Source organism: Diadema antillarum, unplaced genomic scaffold, assembly GCF_040938485.1.
Source record: "Diadema antillarum isolate AM-2024a unplaced genomic scaffold, OU_Dant_1.0 seq00001569_RagTag, whole genome shotgun sequence".
Lineage (NCBI taxonomy): Eukaryota > Metazoa > Echinodermata > Echinoidea > Diadematoida > Diadematidae > Diadema > Diadema antillarum.
Genome location: NW_027272290.1, coordinates 401,462 through 424,778, shown reverse-complemented (window position 1 = coordinate 424,778; position 23,317 = coordinate 401,462). Strand labels below are relative to the sequence as shown.

The window sequence follows — 23,317 nt, the reverse complement described above, 5'->3', positions numbered from 1 at the left end:
GGCACATCTGGGTTTCACCTTTATCAACACAGCGTTCAATTATGTGTTACCCTAATGCAAATACTAGTCACGTTTTGTATGTCTATGTCCATATGCCACTCTTGTAGCTAGTCAAACTTGTTGAAATCAAAGACAGCTTGAGTAAGAAAAAAACAATTTTAGCAAAACTATCAAAATGTTCTGTGAAGCTGGTAATGGGGAAAAAACCTGTAGCAATCTGCATCTTGCAAACCAACATGACTCATTGTGTACATACAACAAATACTAATACACACATATTATGCATTCATATCCACACACACAAATACACACATATTATGCATTCATATCCACACACACAAATACACACATATTATGCATTCATATCCACACACACAAATACACACATATTATGCATTCATATCCACACACACAAATACACACATATTATGCATTCATATCCACACACACAAATACACACATATTATGCATTCATATCCACACACACAAATACACAAACATGTAAAATCACATACTAACAAATTGTATTGCTTTCAATGTTGAAGAGAAACTATGGCAGAAATTTGATATTTCAACGTCTATTTCACTTCGTTATTAATTTCTAAAAAAAGTAAACATTTTGTACCACTATTATCAGCATACAACAATACGCTTAGAGGATCAGAAATACATAACCACAATTACATAATTGTAATATAGCAATATAAAGTGATAATACAGCAAGGCAAAAAAACAACAGTACATGTATGTTATTCTATTAGTTACAAGCCCGATAATTCTTTGTTCAAAGGAATATTTTTGAAGGGCAGAAGTTTTCTAAAATGTTGATTTCAAGTGTATTTCTAAAGTCAAAGCCTTCATGCTAAAATGCTTGCTTGTACATTTGTTTTTTGTTTGCTTTGGGGACATTATTTCAAATAGCCACTAAAAACATTAGTTTTGTCACATACTTCCTTACAGTCTTTTATATTCTTTCTGTTTTTGTTTTTGTTTTTGCCTTGATACTCCTCTGGGGAGCTATCATTCATGCAAAAATTAGATAACCTATATAGATTGCAGAATATGGGTCAATATGGATCTATGGTCTCATTTAGCTCTTCCTTGTGAGATGAGGCGGTAATAAAGTAAAGATTGTAATGAATGCAATATTGACCTCAATGGAGAGTGAAAAGGAGAAAGAGAAAGAGAAAGAAAGACAGAGGTGGGAGAGAGAGAAAGAGAGCACAAAAATGATAATTAGAATCATATACATGAGGAACTTATCAATAATCAATCAATACCGCAGGATACGACGGATGACTATAATTAGGTCACCTCAGAAATGTCTGAACCAATTGAACCAAATTTTGACTGGAAAATAACTTCTGCCCAGCCTGCATCAATGCTGCTGGTTCGGGAGATTGCATGAATTCATCCAAAAGCACAAAAAACACAGAAAGATAAATAACAAAATTTATTTGTGGTATATAAGTATAAAAAGGTTAGATATTTCTTTCTCGAATACCAAAGTGGCATTCACGATATGACTGTCCTCAGTCATTCGTCATAGTACGGTTACTTCTAGCCCTGAGGGTGGGCATTGAATGTTGTGAGCAACAGCATCATACCAAAACAAAAGAATGATGTGTACGCAGCAACCACAACATTAAAAAAAAATGTTTTTCCACAAATTTCGCTATAAGATTTTAGGGCACTTTGCTCAATCAGCTATTTAGAATACCAGTTTGGTAGTTAGCTTTCTATCTGGAAGAAAAACATACATGCGTTTCCAGTACTCCTATGTACATCATTTATTTATCTCTGATGCCATGTGAACACAAATTTTACTGACATACATGAGCTTGTGACCTTTGGGATCTACATGCTAGCAACCTTCAGTAATCTTTCATGTATTCTCAAGGACAACAAAATTTGTTTTGGCGAAATAGCATATGCAAACATCTGCAGATTCGAGATACACTTCATCACTTGCATCAGATCTCATCAGTGGGTTCGCCATTTCTTTGGTTTTAAGAACAACACAGTATGCAAGAGGAATGCAGGCACAAAAGTGGGGGAACAGTCGCAAAAGAAGTGTACACAGAAGACTCAACCTCCAGAGGTTGATTGAGCAAAATGTCAACTATTCGTAGCCGCGGCTCAGCAGATTTCTGTGGCACCACGATGTCTTGCTACTACACGCTCTTCTGAAAAATCATAAAACATGATGGGTTTGACGCGGAAGATAGCAGAGGCGATCAGAGGAGATGGCATCGTCATCGAGCACTCGGTGGAGACCAGTTTGATTTAGACAGACGCTTTTTTGCCTTACTGCTCTCTCATTTTGCTGTAGTTAAGACCATATAAATAGGCCTTTTCTCCTTCCCTTGGTGCCTGGAGTAAGCGGTGGCTGCTTTGATACTGGGCTTAAAGAGGCTCAATGAGGAAATGGAGTGATTACTCCCAATTCACAAGCCATCAAGTTTGAAGAAGCTTTGCCCAGATACACTGACCATTCTCTTGGGGTTAAAAAAAGGCAAAAACAAAACAAAATGCAACATCCTCACCAAACTGACCATTAGTCTATATTCAAGGACCTCTACAGATTGCTCACCTGCTGCTGGCATTCAGAAATGAAGCTTTAGATCATTTTTTTTTCTTTTTTTATCTGGTTTGGAAATTTGTTCTATTTTACAGTGCAATATATTTGAGAAATACTAGCCAACTTTCATCCTCACATAAATCTGTCAAAGTTGCACTGTTGTTGTTATTCTTTCCACTTTTATCATTTTCATCAAAATTGCTAAAACGTCTCAAAGAAAGACTACTCATCAGTAATCGGGCGGAGGAATTAATCAACTCTGTGTTTCATGGCATTTCAGTTAAATATGTTCAATCTCCCTGCATAATCCCACTGAATCCTAAACTTCTGCTGTGGTGCTCGGTCTTGAGACCATAATCATTATTACACAGACAACTGGCTATTGAGTATGATGTGCTCTGAACGGGCATGAAAATGTAAAGTGTGTATTTACGAAAGCAGTGTTTAGAAGTGAAAAACCATATCACAGCCAGTCATCACAGCTCACCTTGAAACACAAACACATGCATACTTGCCATATAGGTTGTACACAAAATATTCAAAATTGAGATATTCACTCGGGAATAACATTATGTTTGAAACTCTTAGTTTTTTGTATGTGTGTGTTTTTTTTTAACACGATCAATGGAGAATTGTGAGATGGTGACATCTTTGGCTCACTCATTTGCACATTCATATCAACTGTTTGACAACTTTCTGGCAAAACTTTAACGTGAAAATTCACAATTTCATAACTTCCCTGATTTTGATTCAATTTTGATCATATTTTCAATGTTGTGTAGAAAATACAAGTAGTAAGATTTTACTCTCGCTTTTCAGACTAACTTTTAAAGGGACATTCCAGACGATTTTCATAATTTCACGTCATGTAGTACATAAATCAACAACTCCATGTATAGATTTGTGGAATTTATTGTGGTTCTTGAGCAGAGAAACAATACTTTGAAAAACCTTAAACAAATTACACTGAACAAGGATGATGACATAGAGGTTCACATATTTCAGAAATGTAGCAGTGTAATTCCATTACAATGCTGCTTGCTTGCGAGTTCACCTGTGTATAATCTATGCATGCCTTCTTCTTTTGTTCTGCTTCCTCAAGCCCCAACTCATGCATTCTTATGGTGACTCTGCCATGTCATCATCCTTGTTCATTGCAAGTTGTTCTAAATTTTGAAAATATTCTTATTTTTTATCCTAATTAGCAAAAATTCTGAAACTCTGTCCTCAGTATAACTAATTTATAGTTGTTCAAATGTAAAAATCTGAAAATCATCCGGAGGTCTCCTTTAACTGGTCTTGAATTCTCCTTCAAGCACAGTTACACTCCGTGTTTTCATCCAGAACATAGGGGACAAATTTCATTTTAAATAGTCCAAGTACCAACAGAGTTTATGATCTCTAGCAGTTTTTCAAAATATATTTTTCAAAATCTCTTAAAAGTGGTTCAGATTTTGCCCCTACTACACGGGTAAAACTGGGATAGTTAGATTGATATGTTAAGTGAATAAATCCTAAATAGCAAGTTTAATGACAGTTAGATTGTAGTGTTGGATAAAACATTTGATTCAACTCATTTGCATGCAGTGCTGTTGCCTAAGCTGCCAACTGGTGCTCATGACATCACTATCGCAATTAAGTGTTGCAGATAATTGTAACAGTATGAAGGCACAAGATTTTTTTTTTTTTTTAGTGCTAAACAGTACAATCAGGAGCAGGGGGCTTTGTGTGGACAAACCTCATGGGAAAAAAAGAAAGACATTTTTTTTTGCATCACCAAAGGTCAGATTTAATCAAATTCATTTGTCAATTTGTGAGAAATCGAGCTGCAAAGCATTGTGAAGGCACAAACCATCAGCCAAATCAGACATGGGACAGGCATCCTATACTGTCATTGACATTCCCTCGAAAACAGAACCCTCGATAGACCACTACTAAGTTGTCCACAGTCAGATATGATAATAACAGTCAATCAGATCACACTGAATGTGGCAGCTAGCTTTCAACTGCATCTCATCTTCAATAACCACATGTCACGAAACTAGCACCTTTAATTTGTAATTACCTTTGATGCCATCCATAGTGACAGCATTTTCAGGTTGCTGTAGCTTTCATCTCTCTTGCTGAACACTGAATAATTAGACTCTCTAGCATCCACAGAAGTGTCTGCTAAATTACGTTTCGCATATCATCTCACAGGCATATTCCATTTGGATTTAGCGATCCCACTGTGATCTTTCCCATGAGGAAAAAAAAAAATGGATGAGTCATGATATGTTTTGCGACGCATCGTTGAACGGCCCACAACAATGATCAAAACAATATCTATCGCCTGCCCAGGCCGATGCCACGGCCACATCAATTATAACCCCATGCAGGTTCTGACACTGCATCGTCTGTAAATTCTATATTAATCCCAGGCATCCTTTTGCTATATAATTACCCTTTACACACATTTGACAATCCAATCCTTCACAAATATCCCATCACTTCTCTTTCACCCCCCCCCCCCCCATCTTCTAGATGTCAATGTGAATGACCTTTACTCTGCCTATTTATACTAAGTAGTCAAGAATTTAGGTAGACAAAACTGGGATTACAACGAAAGTTGAGGGAAAAGTAAAAAAAAAAAGAATTATCAAATTATCTTTAGACACAAAGTCTAAATAGTCATACACATCTATCTTACACATCCAGTATGTTTCACCATAGAAAAGTTTTGTGGTCATTTGTTGTCATGTTTAGTCTGTTAACACAAATGAAGAACATGTAACCTGCAACAACACATACCCTCCTTCATGCTCTGTCGAGCACCAAAGATACACCACTGTAGATTTATTTTCCAGCATCACAAATGGAGAAAAGACAAATGTTCAGATGATCTGTTTTTGTTTTGTTTTTATTCCCAGGCCATGTTAGGAAGTTGTCCTGACTGAAAACCCACCCCAAAGTCAGCTGGGCGCACACAGGAAGTCCCGCTGCTACCGTCAAAAGTTCCCCCCTGCTGCTGCTACACCTGAGTCAAATCAATTTACGCAGCACGCAACTAATGAGCACCGATTCACGCTTCAATTCCATGGCACATTATGTGTACCTATCTCTCACTCGCTCTTTCCCCTCTTTTTATCTTATCGTTCCCTTTTCTCCCTCGCTCTGTCAGTCTCTCTTCAACTCTTCCTCTTTCATCTCCCACTCTCTCTCTCTCTCAATCTCTTCAAGTCATCTCTTCTTTTTCTCCCTCACTCTCTCCCTCCCAATCTTGTTGATTTATCTCTCCTTTTTCTCTCCCCCCCCCCCCCCACCCAATCTCTTTAAAGGTAGGGAATCCCATTTGCACGTCTTAAATGAAGAGTTGTATAAATACAGTGGTATGTTGAAGAGAATATCATTTTAGAAACTCCCATAAAGTATTGAAAGTGGAAGGTAACATTTAGTACATTTTTTTGACGGTTAGATTTTGAATTGAATTGTTTTCGGGGCTCACCGTAAATTCCAGTACATTACTAGGCTACATTTGCAGACCCATGTACTGCATGTGTGTCCATCATGTATATTTTGTGAAGAAAGTTCATCAACACTTACAAACATTTCTATATACATTCTTACCACACACTCTATGTTATTACATCAACTCTAGTACTTTTAGATTTGTGTTTATAGATCACAAATACAGAAGAATGCAACAAAAAGGCTTAAGTGTGGCTGACACACAGAACTACTGAGTAGTTGAGTTTTGTGCATTATTCAAATTTTAGATAACGGTTGACTTCCAAATTTCTAAGCAGTGGCCTAAGCAAGTCCCCTGAGGTTCATATTTAATGTTTTGCTGCATTTTGGGAGGTCTGTAAAAGGTATCCCCTACCTTTAAAGGAATGGTATAATTTTGGTTGAGATGGGAATTCAGACTTAAACTTCTTTCAAGATAATTAGAAACTACTTATATGCAGAGCAAACAATTCTGACAGGAATTCAAAGTTTAATTGATGAAAATCAGTTTTGAAATGGCAAAGATATAAAAAAACAAAGCAAATCAAAATGTTTTTAACAAAAATAAAAGGTGTGTCCTACCTTACATTACAACCTATTTTTGGATATCTCAGCCATTTCGAAATCAATTTTCATCAAATAAACATTGAGTTCCTCTTAGAATTGTATGCTCTTTTATATTTCAAAAGAGGTTTCTCATCATCTCACAAAAAGTTTGGAAACCAGAAGCCCCATCTCAACCAAAACTATACAAAACTACTGTAAAACGAGGAATGTTCACGTGCATTTTAATTTCGCGAATTTCGCGAGCCAAGATTCGGGAAATCATAATATACATGAAAGTTCTTGTCTACACTATATGCATTGTATGTCAGAGGCAACTCGCGAAAATTTCATGCCACGAAAATATTGTTTTACAGAATATTATCCCTTTAATCTATCTCTCCTTTTTTTTTTCCCTTCTCTTCCCCCTTGCTCTTCCAGTCTCCCTCATCCAATCCACCTGCTGATCACAATCCACAATACCTAGTGTAATACAGACATCCTGCTCTTCAACTTGTTACCATACCTTTATAGCACCTGACAATGCCATGCATCACAGACATAGAAATATCGCACTGTAGGGAAACTTTCACTACAGCGCACAGACACAAAAATGGGGGGGGGGGGGGGGGGGAGAGATTCAAGACATGTCAAAATATGTACAATATACACATCTCTAAAATAAAATAAAAAAACAGATGAAACTAGCCCAGTGGAAAAAAATACCATTTTTGCCAGTGCCTTACCTGCACTGTTTTGTTTGTGTTGTTTTATTGTTTTGTTTTTGCTGACAGAAGAACTCTAAAATACAGAATGGCACTGATACATTTTACACTGAGTAACAGCTCAACTTGTGTGCAAAACTAATTATACCTGCGTCCTGGGCCAGAAGTATGTTGGAAAGATAGTACTCTGGAGCATGATAGTTGGCTGAATCTTACAACTATACAAATGGCAAGTCACTTCCAGTTCCTCCTGGAGATCCTGAGCATTAAAGAGCTGTCTGCTCAAGGTTGCAATGACTGACATCTGGGCAGCACAGAACTAACATTGAGTGTAATTACAATTAAAAGTCTTTAGATGCTATTATAGGTGCATGAATACCACCTTTTGCTCTTAATATATAAATGAACTTTCAGAACTCTCAATGCTGTGAACATACATTTCTTCTTCTTTTTTTGTGCAGTCAATACATGTGTTGTCATCATGGTAAAGTTTCACCCTCCCATGGCAGTATGCAGGGTTGGTGCTTCGTTTGAGAGAGTCACGGATGTGTGTGCATCCTCTGCAGCTGGTGAAGCAGTGAAGAGACTTCCCATGTCCAAGGGCACTCAAATCTCTAACCCACACTGACAAGTGAAGTGTGATGGCCAGCCGGCTATCAAGCCCAACATCTTGGAGGTCGTCTTTTTCGATCGAGCTTACTTTGAAAGTCGCACCCACGTCGTTGATTATCATACGAATGAATTTCCAGTTGAATTCTCCATCCCATTAGATGATTTAATGTGTTCTCATGTAAAAAGTATGATGTTCATGATTGTGCTGATTAGCACATCATTAATGTTTACACAAACTGATCTAATCATGCCATATTGATCAGTGAGAACCAGGAATAACATTAATTTATATATTTATGGCAACCCCTATTCCAGCACTGAATACAACTTCAGAGAAATTGAGGAGGGAGATATGCAACCACCTAGCCAATGGACAGAATCCTAAAACAATTGAATGTCACTTCACATTTTACAGTCAACAGTCAAGTAGTAACTGTGCACCATTCTCTGCATGCTGTCCCTTTATTGCTTCATTTTGTGAGGCACATCTTCCTTAAATTGACAGACCTTGTCCCCCAAATGCCCCGACAACAATGCACCCTTCTTTTCCAGGCGGGGTCGAGAGCATGCACAACACTCAAAAACCACTTTTCCTCCCCTCCCAAGAAAATGAAGGCAAGAAAAAGAAAAAGAAAAAAATATACAAGAGGGATCAACAAATATCTGTCTCGGCAGTCTGCTAAAACAATCCACTTGAATTGCACGTGAAATTAAACTTGACAGAAGCGAATGGGGACAGCAGATACCACGGCGCCAGCGGTACGAGGGATGCCCCCGGACGCGGGAGACGGAGAAGTTGCCGCTGGAACCTATCTCTGACGACATAAATTTGGCCGAGATCGCCTCCGTGCAGTAGGAAAAGGGGGGAGAACCTCCACTTACACATATACCCTTCAGCCGTCTGACATATTCCCGATTTTGTGGGGCCAAAGCCATGTCAGAAGATGGAATGCAAGGGGGGAGGTGAAACCATTCGTGATTGTCTCTATTTCCTAAACTAGCCGAAGCTAAGATCCAGATAGTCTGGCCTCGTGGATGTGCACAGTAGTGATGAGGAATGGGTTATTACCAATGGCCTGTCTGAAAGATCTCCTGTTAAATCCATTCCACATTTAAAAGCTAGCTGCCCTCTTTTACTATTGGGCATCTTGGGGGGAATCTGAAAGAGATATTGGCTCACTGTGCTCAGAGGGGAACTCCATTCCATAAATTTCATAGTTGATTTTCAATTAAAGGATTATGGTGATAGAAACAGAATTGTGAATATGTCATTAAAATCATGCAACAAAAATCAAATGAGTTCCAGAATTTTTGGAGGTAATGTCAGTCACAATGCCTTTGGTTTAGGGCCTATACAGTTTCACTTATACATGTACTTATCTTTATGATACTACCCATTCCCTCTAGTACTCCCCCTCCCCCTTTTCTCCAGAGTTGAGGATATGTAATCTGAAGATATTTTTCATATTTGAACCAACGGTTCAAATCTAATTTCAACGGTTTACAATGGTTATCGCGTCAAAGCTCAGTGACAAAATCTTCATCATGCATGCTTCAGTCTATTCCACTTTTTCAACCCCACATTCAAAATCATTTTATTTCACATGCCAAATAGAATACATCACGTTTACAAGAGAATACATAGCACTTGAAGGATCAGAAAAGGCCATATGAAGCCTATTGAGGCCGAATCCCTTACAACAACTAGGATGCAAATTGCAATTGAACAGAGAAATGCAATTACAGAGTACAAGCACAGGTTAAGAAGTATGACAACAATGAAAAAAAATGACAAATCATACGCTTACAAGACTATTCAATTGCACTTTGGATTAAAAACATTTTATATTTACACTGTAGGTGCTACATTTAGAAGATGACAATGTTGGACATTCTTTAATACCAGTTGGTAACTCATTCCAGCATTTCGTTCCAATGTATCTAATTGTAGTCTTTGAGAACTTATATCTGTAAAAAGGTAAATATATGTTATGGGCACATCTAGTGTTGTAAGTGTACAATGCACTATCTAGGGTAAACGAATTATGGAACATGAACCTCACAGTAACATATCTACATGTAAAAAGAAGAGCATCACTACTTCCCCATACTTAGGTGACCCACATCCACCCACAACACCCAAAAAAGAAAAGAAAATGCAGTGTGACAACACTAACACACTGGCCTCTATCACTAGTTTAGCAGCAATCTTTGTATTCTAGTAGATGGAGGGTTCTGGGATGACCCGACACACCACTAATACCCCTTTCATACCAGACGCTGAATAGTGGATGACGTCCGGAGGTCGTCCACTGTTCACCCTAGACCACTGTTGGTATGAAAGGGATACCGAAAAAGATACCCGGGTGAACATTGAATGAACGGTGGATGAACAGTGGATGCGATACGTGCTAGGACCGTCTAGCACGAACAGTGGATGAACGCTGGTTGTCATTTCGGTATGAAAGGTTTCAACTACACAAACAGTGGATGTCGACCTGAACCGGAAATCTTAGAACTCATAAGCGCGCTTTGTATTACATACGTTTATCGTGTAGGCCTACACACAATTCATTGTACAGTATGCATGCATGTAATGTGAATGCAGGTACACGTAATAACGTTAAAATCAGTCATGACGATATTAATAGTCTGTAATCAATAATTAAGAAGTGTGATTTTGACCTTTTAATGTTAAAAACCCTAAGTAATATTTTGACTTGATTTTAAGGGTGTAATATATGTGACAGTGCACCTCAAAACGAACATAAAGTCGCACACACTGATTTTGCGTGAGGACTGAAAATAAGTGAAATGGGTCAACCTAGCCGAACATGACTTTTTCATATTTTCTGAAAGAGCGGGTCTTCTTTCACATTATGCTAAAATGTGGTACCATAAAACGGGCAGGAAAGTGTGTTTTTTTAGCAGTTTATCTCGAACATTTTTGGTAGAATAGTGTGATTAGGTGTGTCTTTAGAATCCCTTTTTCATTTCTGAAAAACCTTGTCCACACTCTTCACTTTCAACTCTAATAACTTTTGAAAAGATAGTGCTACTGCTTTGAAAGTTGGCGTTAATTATGGACAGAATGTGTTCATAGGGTATGTTTAATTTCAGTTAAATCTGATAATCCCTTCATTGTTGTTACTCATGTGGTTTACTTCCTATTTTTTGTCCCATTCATCGCACAGCCAGCACGCTTTGGTAAAGATTAAGCGCTTGAATAGACACTGTACTTCAGAGCCTCATTTCTCAGTTCACACTTTTCCTGAGTTTGTGCTTTCTTTCCTATATTTAGATAGGTTAGGAGAGTCCATTTGATTTGAGTTATACATCATTTTAAAGCTTAAAGTCTGCTCTTTCAGAATATGGTCTTAACTAAAAATTCATGTCTGGCGACTTTTTGTTTGTTTTGAGGTGCAGGGTCACATATACTGCAGTAAGACAGGAAGAGACAATTTTAAAAGACAACGTGTGCCGAGCTCACCCAAGCGCACTCTAGACTAGCCTCTGGTATGAAACGGTGCTGTGCCCGCACCTCGTGTTTTCTTAACGAATCACACCCCAGACGTCCGTCTAGAGTGCGCTCGCTCGGGTGATGTCTTGAGAAGTTTGGTATGAAAGGGGTATAAATGGAGGCCTGCTCTATTTGGGAGTTGTCTCTCCCTCTCTCTGTCAATATCTTTCCAACATTCTCTGAGGAGTTTCTTTAACTTTGCCCAAAACTAGTTTAAAAACATTAGATTTTCGAATGATATTTCTGCCTAGCAAGTGATTTCTGTATACCCATTTCATGCTAGTCACTCGGGGATCACCTGGGAGATTCAATGGGGAATCAACTGGGGAATACACATTCACAAAAAATGTCTTCCATACTAGCGAATGAAATTCTACTCAGTCCTAGGTGAACTTCTCTCATCCCCTCTCTTGCAGTACAAGTACACATTATACTGGATACGCCGTTATATTCGCGTTCAGATATTTTCGCGAATTAGGAGGTCATAGACATTTTCGCAAGATGTTGTTTTCGCGATTGACGCTGATGTAAATGCACTATCATCCAAGCGCATCAAGATGTTTTCGTGTGTTGTTAAATTCATGATCTAACTGTGATTCGCAAAATTCGTGAAAATTAAACCCTCACAAAAATAACAGCTTATACAGTATATGACGCATACACGAAACGGCCCGCAAGACGTTGTTGGTATGCTGCCGACCTTTGCTTTTCACTCAGTAGTTTACCTGCACGGAGTTCGCAAGGATATTCATGAGTTAACCAGGGATGGTTTGAAGGCAAGATTTCTGAAAAATCACATCATTTTTATACCCAGGAGTTTACCGATGATGCCTTTCATGATACAGAGTAACCTGCAAGTTCCAGAGAGATCTCAAGTGAAATTTGCTAAAAGCATAAAAGAGGTACATAAAATCGGAAGGCAAGCTACAATCATGTATTTCCTAAACATGCTCGGTCAGTAGTGGTGCACACTTGTTTTCCAATGGAGTACGCTCAATTTTTTTTTTTTTTTTTTTTTGGGGGGGGGGGGTATAATACTTGCATTCTGAGAGTTGCACATTTGATTGACGGGCCATGACATTTCTATCTTAGCTGTTGCATGGAAAATAAGTCATAGTTATTAAGAGTTAGGCAGAAGATGACAACATTTCCTCATCTAGATGGCTCATGATGCTCATCATGATTAAAAGCATGATCCAGAAGCATGATTACGAATGAGAAATTTATGAATTCAGAAACTCGTTCTGTCTGTTTACATGTATCTCTCTCTCTCTCTGTCTCTCTGTCTGTCTGTCTATCTCTCCATTTCCCTCTCCATCTCCAAGAAATCTGCACACTCCCCCTTGGCCCTTTGGCCTGGATGTGACGTCTGCAATTTCTCCCACCAGTGCCAAACTACCGAAACAGCAGCTGAAAATGCGCTTCATTCACTGCACTCACCATCAAATCAGAGTCAATTTACCACATCAGGGCCATCGTCCCAAAACTCATCCGCACGGTTCTCATTGCAACTGTTGAGGCACTAGCCTCCTCATACACATTCGCACACACAGACACACACACACACAAACACACACACTTGTAATCTAAATGCGCAAGACTGGGGAAAAACCAAGTGACATTTTAGCAAGAGTCTTGAAAGCAAATCTGTTTGCATACTGGAAAGAGGTACAAAGCTATGAGATATCAACCAAGTTTGGCATAAAATGGCACAATGTGACCCCCCCCCCCCCTACATCTTGTGCTTTCTCTTCCATATAACAGCACTCTGATTTGTTAAATATGAATGCACAGTTACAATACAATTTCTCTTGATCATGTGTGTTCATATAATTTGAACAAACTTACAAGCAACTGCATCTGAACATTATATTTTGGCAAAACTGATGTATTTTTCTTCTTGTGAATTATCACAAATAATTCTAAATATAGCCCCTGCATGCAGACGAGGACCCGTTCATGGGTAGGGCAGCTGAGGTTTTATCTTTATTTGAATGTCAAACCGTCCACACTGTGTTCAAGTGCCTCTGCTGTATTCAACATGTTGTGTTTTCCTGTTTTGCTTTTTCTTGCTGTTTTCTTTAAAAAAAAAAGACTTGAAGTAGGATAAATTGACAGATGAAATGAATGATATATCCAATCATAATACCACTGGACCTTCTGTTCTTGTACTCAAGTGCTATGAGCATCCCATTGCAATCTACGGCTAGGAAGAAAAGGAGCTCTTGTTCCCCAGACCCCAGCCTGCATAATACATTTGGTTTTCCACTTTCTCCCGTTTAGCGGCACCAGCCCCTACCTGGCAGCAGGTCATCTTGCACATGAGTGACACCAACCGATGATTAACTGGTAAAACAGCCGAAAAACTGGCGCCAAGAAAACAGAAGAGGAGGGTAAATGGATGAGGAAGCCAAGTCACGATTAATCTTTCATGGAAGTTCATAATGGACAAGGACTCTATTCTATTGCAATCCTTGAAAAACATTGTTCATATGACAAAGACTGTTCATATGATGACTATGTTCCCACATGCAAACAGACTTTCAAAGCAATGTATTCATCTTTAAAAATTCGTTATCACCATCAATATTTTGTCTGTTGAAATGATGAGGTTGTCAAGTTGCCTCGAACACTATGACTTTAGTGGCAACTTAATGCCCTTATCATTCTCACCTGACGATTTCATATCACTCAATTACACTGTACCTTAAATTTTGGGGCACATCAAGTTGTTGTATGTATATGAGACTGAGCAGAGCGGTTTAGAAATCTGCGTAGGAGGATTCATTTTGGGAAAGAAATACAAATGGGGGGGGGGGTACACAAGGAGGGATTTATTTTTTGAGTTTGCGAGAATGAGTCTTATGTCATCACTGTACAGTGATGGGCTTCATTCACGGTACAAAGAGGTCTGCAAACCTCAGGTCCCTGCACCCCCTCCCCATCCCCTCCCCTCTGCTCCCCTCCCTTTTCCCCTACTCCTCCCCCTCCCCCGCCCCATTCCTTCTAGAAGTGATGGTCATTGCATCACCTAAGCATAAAGGTGAGGAGAAATTAACCCACATCATTAGTGATGTGCCTTGTCAAGTCTCATTACTCCATGGGAGAACAGAATTACCATGGCAACCATTGATGCGAGCTATTCAGTCCAGCTAATCATGTGGCCCAGATCTCTTGAATGCTAATGGTGTTTCTTTGTAACAACAACAGGCAGGCAACAATGAGCTGAATGTGGACCCTTCTTCATCTTTTGAGTACTTCTTCAAAGTATTGGTACTCAATTCACAATACTTCTCTATTCAGCCCTCCCAAATTCATCTGTATCTCTTCTCTCAACCCCCCCCCCCCTCTACTTCTCCCTTGGCTTTCTTCTTTTTTTCTCTATTTCTATTTTTCCTCTTTTTCTCCCTGTCTTGTTTATTCTCTCTCTGAACACCTACTCTCTTCTACTCTTGTTCTTCTTTTTCTTCTTCCTCCTCCTCTTCATCTTCTTCATCTTAGCCTTATTTCTACTTCCTTCCTATTATACTCCTCCCTACCTCTCTCTGTTTTCTTTCCCTCCCTCTCTCTCTCTCTCCCTCCCTCCTTCACTCCCTCCTCTCTCCCCTCTTTCCACTCCCTGTCTCATTCCCCCTTCCTCTCTTTCTCGCTCTATCTCTCTCTAACCATCTAACTCTTTATCTCCACGTCATCTGAACGTTTTCTCTCATGCAATTCCATTCCACGGCAGTTGTATTTACTGCCAATCTCAGCTGCCTCATACTCAAATTCCCAAAGTAATACTGCAAGACTGCTAAGTATTTGCTCACTGGTCGAGCTCTTCTGGGTTTGCTCTCCGTTTCCCCGCATCACTCAGAGCCTGGATGAAGTCTAGGAGTGTGACGTTTAAAGGACAAGTTCACCCAAATATACGTGTGGATTGAGTGAATGCAGCCATGTTAGTCAAAAATATCAGTGAAGTTTGAGGAAAATCAGACAATCTGTTCAAAAGTCAAGAGCTTTTAAAGTTTCAGCATGGCCATTGCTGGCCGGTGGACAACAACACTTAGTGACATCACTGCAGGACAACAACATAGAAAATATAAAGAAAATTCCACATAATTTCATTTCTTATGAGAAGCACACATTTCTTCAACTTGTGACTGATACATTTTAAGAGAAATATTGTTCCCCTGCTTTCTCAAAGAGGTAAATAAAATGCTCTTTCATTTTGCTCAAAATGTTAAATTCTGTTTAAATATTTTCTTTATATCATTTTCCTGCAGTGGTGTCACAAACTGTTGTAGTCTTCTCATCCAGTGATAGCGGCACTGAACCTTTAAAAAGAATCATGACATTTGAATGGCTGGTCCGAATTTCCTCAAACTTTCATGGATGCCGTTCTACTAATACTGCTGCATGGTCACTCAATCCACATATTTGGGTGAACTTGCCCTTTAAGTGCACCCATGAGGTCAGAGTAGCCCTTGCCCATCACACACCTACCCCATGCTGCCAGCCACTGAACATCTAGCATAGCTGGATCAAATGTCGATTCAATGACAGGATCACGTGCAGATTTCCCACTACGCAGCCCATTTAAAGGGACTGTGCAGTTCTGGTTGAGGTGAGGATTTAGCTTTTAACGTTTTGCGAGATATTCAGAAACCACTCTATGATATGTCAAAGAGCATGCAATTCTAAGGGGTATCAAAAGTTTATTTGATGAAAATCGGTTTTGAATTGGCTGAGATATCCAAAAACAAGGTGAAACAAAGAGATCCTAATAAAAGGCATGGCCTGTCGCCTTTTATTATTATCACTTTTTTGGATATCTCAGCCATTTGAAAACCAATTTTCATCAAATAAATGTTGAATCCTTTGTAAAATTACATGCTCTTTCATATTTCATAAGAGGTTTCTCATTATCTCACTTAAGAATGTTATAAACCTGAATCCCTACCTCAACCAGTACTGTACAGTCCCTTTAAACCCAATATCCTTTTCACAATCTGCAACCCCTACCAATGGCAGAACGACAAGATCAGGATGAAGAGTTTGTGATGATATTTCACAGTGAACAAAGTAACCCAGACATCAAGCCTAATCACATAGCCCACACCCTAAAATGACATTTTTTAAAGATTGATTTTGAAATGAGACGATAAAACTGATAATTCCTGTGTGTGGACACACAAAACACAAATCACTAGTTATTCCAATTTGCAGCGTGATGCCAGAATAAAATTACCTTATTCTGATTTTAACTCTCATGATATTTGTCTCAGGAAATGTGTGTGTGAAGAGCATGCAAATAAGAACTGGATTTTTAAACATTAATTTCATTCAATGGTTCAACTTATGAGACAATCCTGGGTGACAGTGCCAAAAAACATGCTTGAGACATTTGTTCAGTCAGGCGCAGTTTGGAGATTTGTAGTGCTTTGCATGCAGCACAGTGTGTTTTCTTTCCTGACGTATGTAAAGCAGCAAATGAAATGAAACTTATTTTTTGCATTTCGATCCCCAAACCAATAATTCTTGTATGTATGTGAAAGGGCCTATATAGGATGGTCATCTGCATTGAACATTTATACAAAAACTGAACTCCGAGATTGTAGACTGCAATGATTCACTCATTATGATTTTTGTTTACATAACCCAATTTGATGTTGCCTGAAGCTGAGCTGTCAACAAATTTCTTGGTAGTTACACACAGCTGGTCCTCACATACAGCCTAACGATTCATTCCACAATATCAACATCAAGTTGCTAATTTAACGGGTGTCTGTCTCGCTGATCATTAACATTATGATAGACTTCAAGGTTATTGGTGCACGGAAGATAATTACAATATATATACAAAGCACACTAAGCCAATACATTATGTGGAGACATGGATAAAATGAGGAGGGGATAAGATATTAGGGCAGAACTAAATTTTCCCTCTAAATTTTGTTTCATAATTGAGAACTGTCAATTGAGAACTGTCAAATATTTAGGAGTCTATAAATCATCTTCCCCTTGTCTACAGCAACACATAGGTCAAATCTGAAACTAGCATCACTATATGAATGAATTACCTGTATCCCCATAGGCTAGTACTATAGCTACTTCAGTTTCAATACTGAATGATGGCATTTTGCTCATGAGATATGATCTTAAAAACATTTGCTACATATTGGTCTGCAAACAATTTGGTCTTACTTACACAGGTAATAAATGATGCATACATTAGGGCCTACACATACTTACATGTATAGTACCTTCAGAATCATACTTTTGAGATTTCCTTCATACAAACTGTATGTTGTATGCTACAGAGGGGCAATGGTTTTTAACACATGCATTCTCTTTCTTTTCTTTTTTTTCTCCCTTTTTTGAGGGGGGGGGGGAGGGGAGGGGTGCTTAAAACTACAATCCACATCTTCTACAAGAACTATTACCCAACTAGGCTTATCATTCAGACCACATATTGCTTTACAAGTCATTACAAGAAGTGGGAGGCGAAATGGAGACTAGTCAGCTATCTGTAGTACTTGGTGGTCAGGTGCAAAGCTGGAAAAGAGTTTTGCATTCTGTCCAAGGTTAAAAGAGGTCATTTCCTTCTCAGAAAAAGGGGCCCCCCACAAAAGTCTTTATTGCCCACAGTCCTCTCCCCATCGCCCCTCCCACTCCCCCACATACACATATTTTTCACACTGCCGTCTACTACCAGTTACATACAACTGTTCTCCACTCCAAGTGATTAAACCCTGTGATTATATCACAACATGCATTTTTACTGTATAAAGCAAGATATTTTCACAGCATGAAATTTTTGCGAATCGGAGCCAATGGCCTTTTTTGCTGCATGAAATTTCTGTGAATTGTAACTGGCATTCAATGCATACAGTGGAGACAAGAACGTTCGCACGCATTTTAATTCCCGGAATCTTGGCTCTCACGAAATTAAAATGCACATGAACATTCCTGGTTTTACAGTACTCACTCACACTTAAAATTAGCAGATTTTGAAAATAGAATTTTGCAATGAAATGCCCAAGAATGTCAATTCTCCCTCGTGAACAAAGAAAAAAAAACCTCTTGGGATACACACGGCAATAAACAAAATCAGTCTGGTTCCACTTTTTTTTCCTCAAAGCTCTCCATGTTAACATTTTTTTAAAGGGAACTGATGCGATAATTTGATTCTTTTCTTTAATTAATTCAATTTTTCCTCCCATGATGTAACTTGCTACGCTTGATGCTAGATACTAGTGTGTCTGGGGTCATGCTCCCATCATTACTTTAGGCACGCACAGTTCAGAAATTTGAAGTGCTTTGCTTGCAGCCAAATACATTTTTCCTTCTGGTCATGTGTGAATGTTTGTGAATGGTACTGATTCTTGCAATGCGATCCAAAGACTAATAACTCTTTGTGTGTGAAGATTTCTGATGGATTGACCAAATTCAACAAGTGCATGCAAGTGCCGCTGTTGAGATCACCTGATTTAACCCGTTGTCTATGGGAACCAGTTGCCCCCTGTTTTGAAGCAATGGGAATTCGAGCAATCTCGGAAGCAAAGGGTTAAAAAGAATATCACAAACAGCAGCATGTGATGAGTGGAGTGTACGAAGGGAGACACTGCCTTCTTTTTTTCTCTCTTTTGGAAGACTTCTTCTTGAAGACAGAGATACATGTAGCATTTGGAAGTCAAACCAGCCTGCTGTGTGATGAAATTCAGAACTAGTATCTGCACTATACATGTAATAAAACTGCTGTAAAACTAGAAATGTTCGCATACATTCTAATTTCGTGAATTTTGCAAGAGCCAAAATTCGCAAACTTAAAATGCATGCTAAAATTCTTGTCTACGCTATGTATATGCATTGAATGCCAGTGGCAATTCGTGAAAATTTCATGCCACGTAAAAAGACCGTGGGCTTCAATTTGTGAGATAATTTCATGACATGAAAATATCTTGCTTTACTGTAAATGGTAGCAGTCTACATTATTTCGTAGGCTTTCATCAGGCCACAGGGGAGATTAGGAAAAGCAACACAAGAGGATCACTGAAAGCGACTTCTCTTTTTCTTCTCTTTTCCTTGGAATACAACTATGTACCATATTTAGTCCTCAATCTATGGTGGAAGGTTTAGCGAATACAAGGTCTACAGTGGTAGCTGTGGTATCCTAATGGACCATATCCAGATATTGCAGCGTCAAATGGCTATATCCATTCCATATGATATCTTCATTACTCTGATGGTCGGTACCTTCAAAGGTTGGCCATCTACAATGACCACCAGTTTCCACACGGCTCAACAGCCAGTGAAGAGAGCAAAGAAGGACACGCCCTCAGCACAAGAAGAAGTATTCTTCGTCAGTCAGGTGATGGCACCATCCACATTTTTTTTTCTTTTTTTAATCATCTCTGTCGCTCTGTTATTTTGTGAAGCTGTATCCATAAAAAGAGCGCTGCAGAAAAGTTCACATCATACACTGTAGCTAGACTCCTACACTAAAGGGGCAAAATAGACTCACACGTTGAATGACACACAGATTATCTGCTTTACGTAATTTATCATTCAGCTTCCGAAATGATCTCTATTTGCCCCCCTCCCACCTTCTCCAACTTTCCCTCAAGCTGCAGAGACTTTCTTTCTTTATTCAAGAGTACTTCTTACTTTCTCTCTCTCTCTCTCCCTCCTTCGAGGGAGACCAAGCTAGGCACCCATTGAATGGGTCCGGTGAAGTGGAGCTGTGTGTGGGTCATTTGCTGGGGGTGATCTATTCTCTGGGCAGGGCAGCAGAGGGAGTTACAATAGGTCCTCACTAGAGAAGGGGCATGACTGACTAATTATAATGACGGCTCTCAATCAGAGGAGGCCTCCCTTTCTTTTCCTCATCCTCTCCCTCCCAAAACCCCACCCCTCCCCCTACTCATTCATATCTCACTGGGGTCAATACCACAGAGGTTATAACAGCACCTGCATAAGTTGACATCATTTAGCCCATGACAGGAAAACAGGTACATGTACATGTACCAATGATTTCATCAGCTACAAACACCTTTCATGAAGTACAGTGTATAATTATGTGATCGATGTATATAAGAAACAGGTCTGCATACAATGTATATGCCAAGACATCTGATTTTTTTTTAAATAAAGATTACTTCCATTTCAGCAGAAAGGTTTTGCTCCCCATCCATAATACTGTCATTGTCCAAAATATCAAACAGAACATAAATGATATGTGTGTGTGTGTCATCTGAAGATGTGATGGAAGTAATCTTTTATTTTATCATGCACATCCACAAATTTCTTCTCCATTTCCTCATTCAATCAGGTATCATATTTTCTGTTTAGGGAATGAGAAGTTTTAATTCAATGAGCTTAGATGCTTAAAGGACAAGTTCACCTTCATAAACATAAGGATTGAGAGAATGTAGCAATATTAGTAGAACACATCATTGAAAGTTTGAGGAAAATCAGACAATCCGTTCAAAAGTTATGAATTTTTGAAGTTTTTGTGCAGTACCCGCTGGATGAGAAGACTACTGCAGTGTATGAATAACTTAGATGTCACATGCATACAACAATATAAGGAAAATATAAAGAGAATTTCACAAAATTCCATCTTTTGAAAAAAGTACACATTCCCCTGACTCGTTACCGATGAATGTTACGGGTAATATTATTCCCCCTGCCTTTAGAAAGAGGCAAGTCAATTGCTCTTTTATTATGCGAAAAAAGTGAAAATATGTTGAATTTTCTTTTATATTTTCTTTATACTGTTGTACGCATATGACTCACAAGCTGTAGTAGTCTCCTCATCCAGCGGTTCCAACACAAAAATTTAAAAAATTCATAACTTTTGCATCGATTGTCCAATTTTCCTCAAACTTTCACTGATGTGTTCTACTAATATTGTTGCATTTTCTCAATCCTTATGTTTATGAAGGTGAACTTGTCCTTTAACCCAGGAACTAGCTAGGAAAAGAAAACATTCCACTCACTGTAACCCTACTTTGATCAGAGATAAATGTATCTTACCCAATATACTTGAGAAAATTGCCTTGCTCAAGTGAGAAAAAAAAATTCATCCATATGAGCTTATTTCATTTTTTTTTTCTACTGTGTAATGCAATGATATACTGGCCAGAGGCTCAGTGTGAGCGGTCCTCAGAGGGACAGATCAAACTGACCGCTGACTGCAACCTCATTATCACGCCAATATGAAATTCCACACCTCAGTGGACCCCACGCAATACTGCAGACCGCAGCAGTAGTCAGTATTCCATCAGAACCAGTTACAGCGGCAAAGCACAACTTGGCGGCGAGATATTCCATCAAAATTCACATATTTCGTGAGTTGATGAGCGGCGCACAGTCGGCGCGGGATCCGAGGGCGATAAAAATTCATTGTTGTGATGCCTGCTTTCACTTTGCATCTTTGATGAGTGTCCTCTTTTTACTTTCATGGCAGAGTGTTTCCCTGGAAACCGATTGCCTTCATTTCTGGAGGTGCAAAATGCATAGCTTAGAAGTTTCCTCAGCTATTCTCTCTGGGGGTAGATGGCATTGTAAATGTTTTAACAAGCAAACATAAAGCTGCCCTTGTGGTCAGTTCTAGGTTGTGCACTCTGTCCATCCTAACACCTGTGATCACTCTTTTGTCATCTCTATTTAGCTTTCAGTAAGTCATTCTCAAACAAAACCTCATGGGAACATTGACTCAACGAATGAGAAAAAGATCAGAGTAATAAACATGAGTGACATCTATCAATGACAAGCTTTACACAATCATTGTTTATACACATTGAAAACTCATACATATTCATGCGCACACATACACACACACACACACACACACACACACACACACACACACACACACACATACTTGTAAACACACACATGAGTCTGTGTGGCTACTATTATGACAATAATCTTATGACAACAATCACAGTCCATATGGACTTTGGTCAGTCAAAGTAACATATGTTTACCACTTAAGTCTAGAAATGGTATAAAATACATCAATAAAATATATGGGCTGTTATTATCTTTTCTACTAAATATCAGGCCATTCAGTTGAAAAACACAAATTTTTCAATGAACGCTATTGACCTTCATATGTTCATACAAAGATGCCATTTCAGTGTTGCATACATTTGCCCCAAATTCTTCATTTTGGCAAAAATTGTATGAGATGGCTTGTATAAAGCAATTTTGGAATAAAGTTGTTCTATAAAGAGATCTTAATGTATCTCTCATGATGTATCTCAGGATTATGCACATTGAAAACAGAAAATAACCTGGCATCCCTGCAAAGTACCCTTTTGCTGTGGAAATACCCAAATGCGATGCAACAAGATTCTGCAAACCTAGCACATCTATCAAATAATAGAAGTGAGACGAAGACACAAAACTCTGTGTGATTGTACTTACAGCACTTTAACAGAGTCCATGCCCTCAAAAGCTCCCTGTCGCAGCGTTTTTATTCCATTGTTGCTTAGATCCCTGTGCAGGATGAAATCATGAAAGTAAAGATAAAAACAGATAATATATTTGTAAGACCAAAACACAAATCATGTACTGTATATGCCAAATATTTCCCGAGGTTTTTGTTTTCACGAATTTCGCGAATCAGGTGCTATTCACAAAATTGAAGACATGCAAAAAATATTGACTCTGATCCCGATATGGATGTGACGTAGGCATGTACATTTCTCCGTTCAGTATAGGACTCCAGGATCGCGAATTTAACCACTCGCAAAATCGTCGGGAATTCCGGATTCGCGAAAATTAAGACTCGCGAAATATATGGCGTATACAGTAAACCTTACAATAGTAAGGCAAGGCAAGCAATAAGATCTGCCA

At 38.8% G+C, this 23,317-nt stretch overlaps 1 protein-coding gene across 1 annotated transcript in view; it reads right to left on the bottom strand.

Annotated features, from left to right (window-relative positions):
* Positions 1–23,317, bottom strand: part of LOC139710811 (adhesion G protein-coupled receptor A3-like) — a 148,287-nt gene that overhangs the window by 88,853 nt on the left and 36,117 nt on the right. The window contains exon 2 of the mRNA XM_071622718.1: positions 22,886–22,957. Coding sequence (XP_071478819.1) covers positions 22,886–22,957 — 72 coding nt within the window. The remainder of the gene's footprint in view (positions 1–22,885; positions 22,958–23,317) is intronic.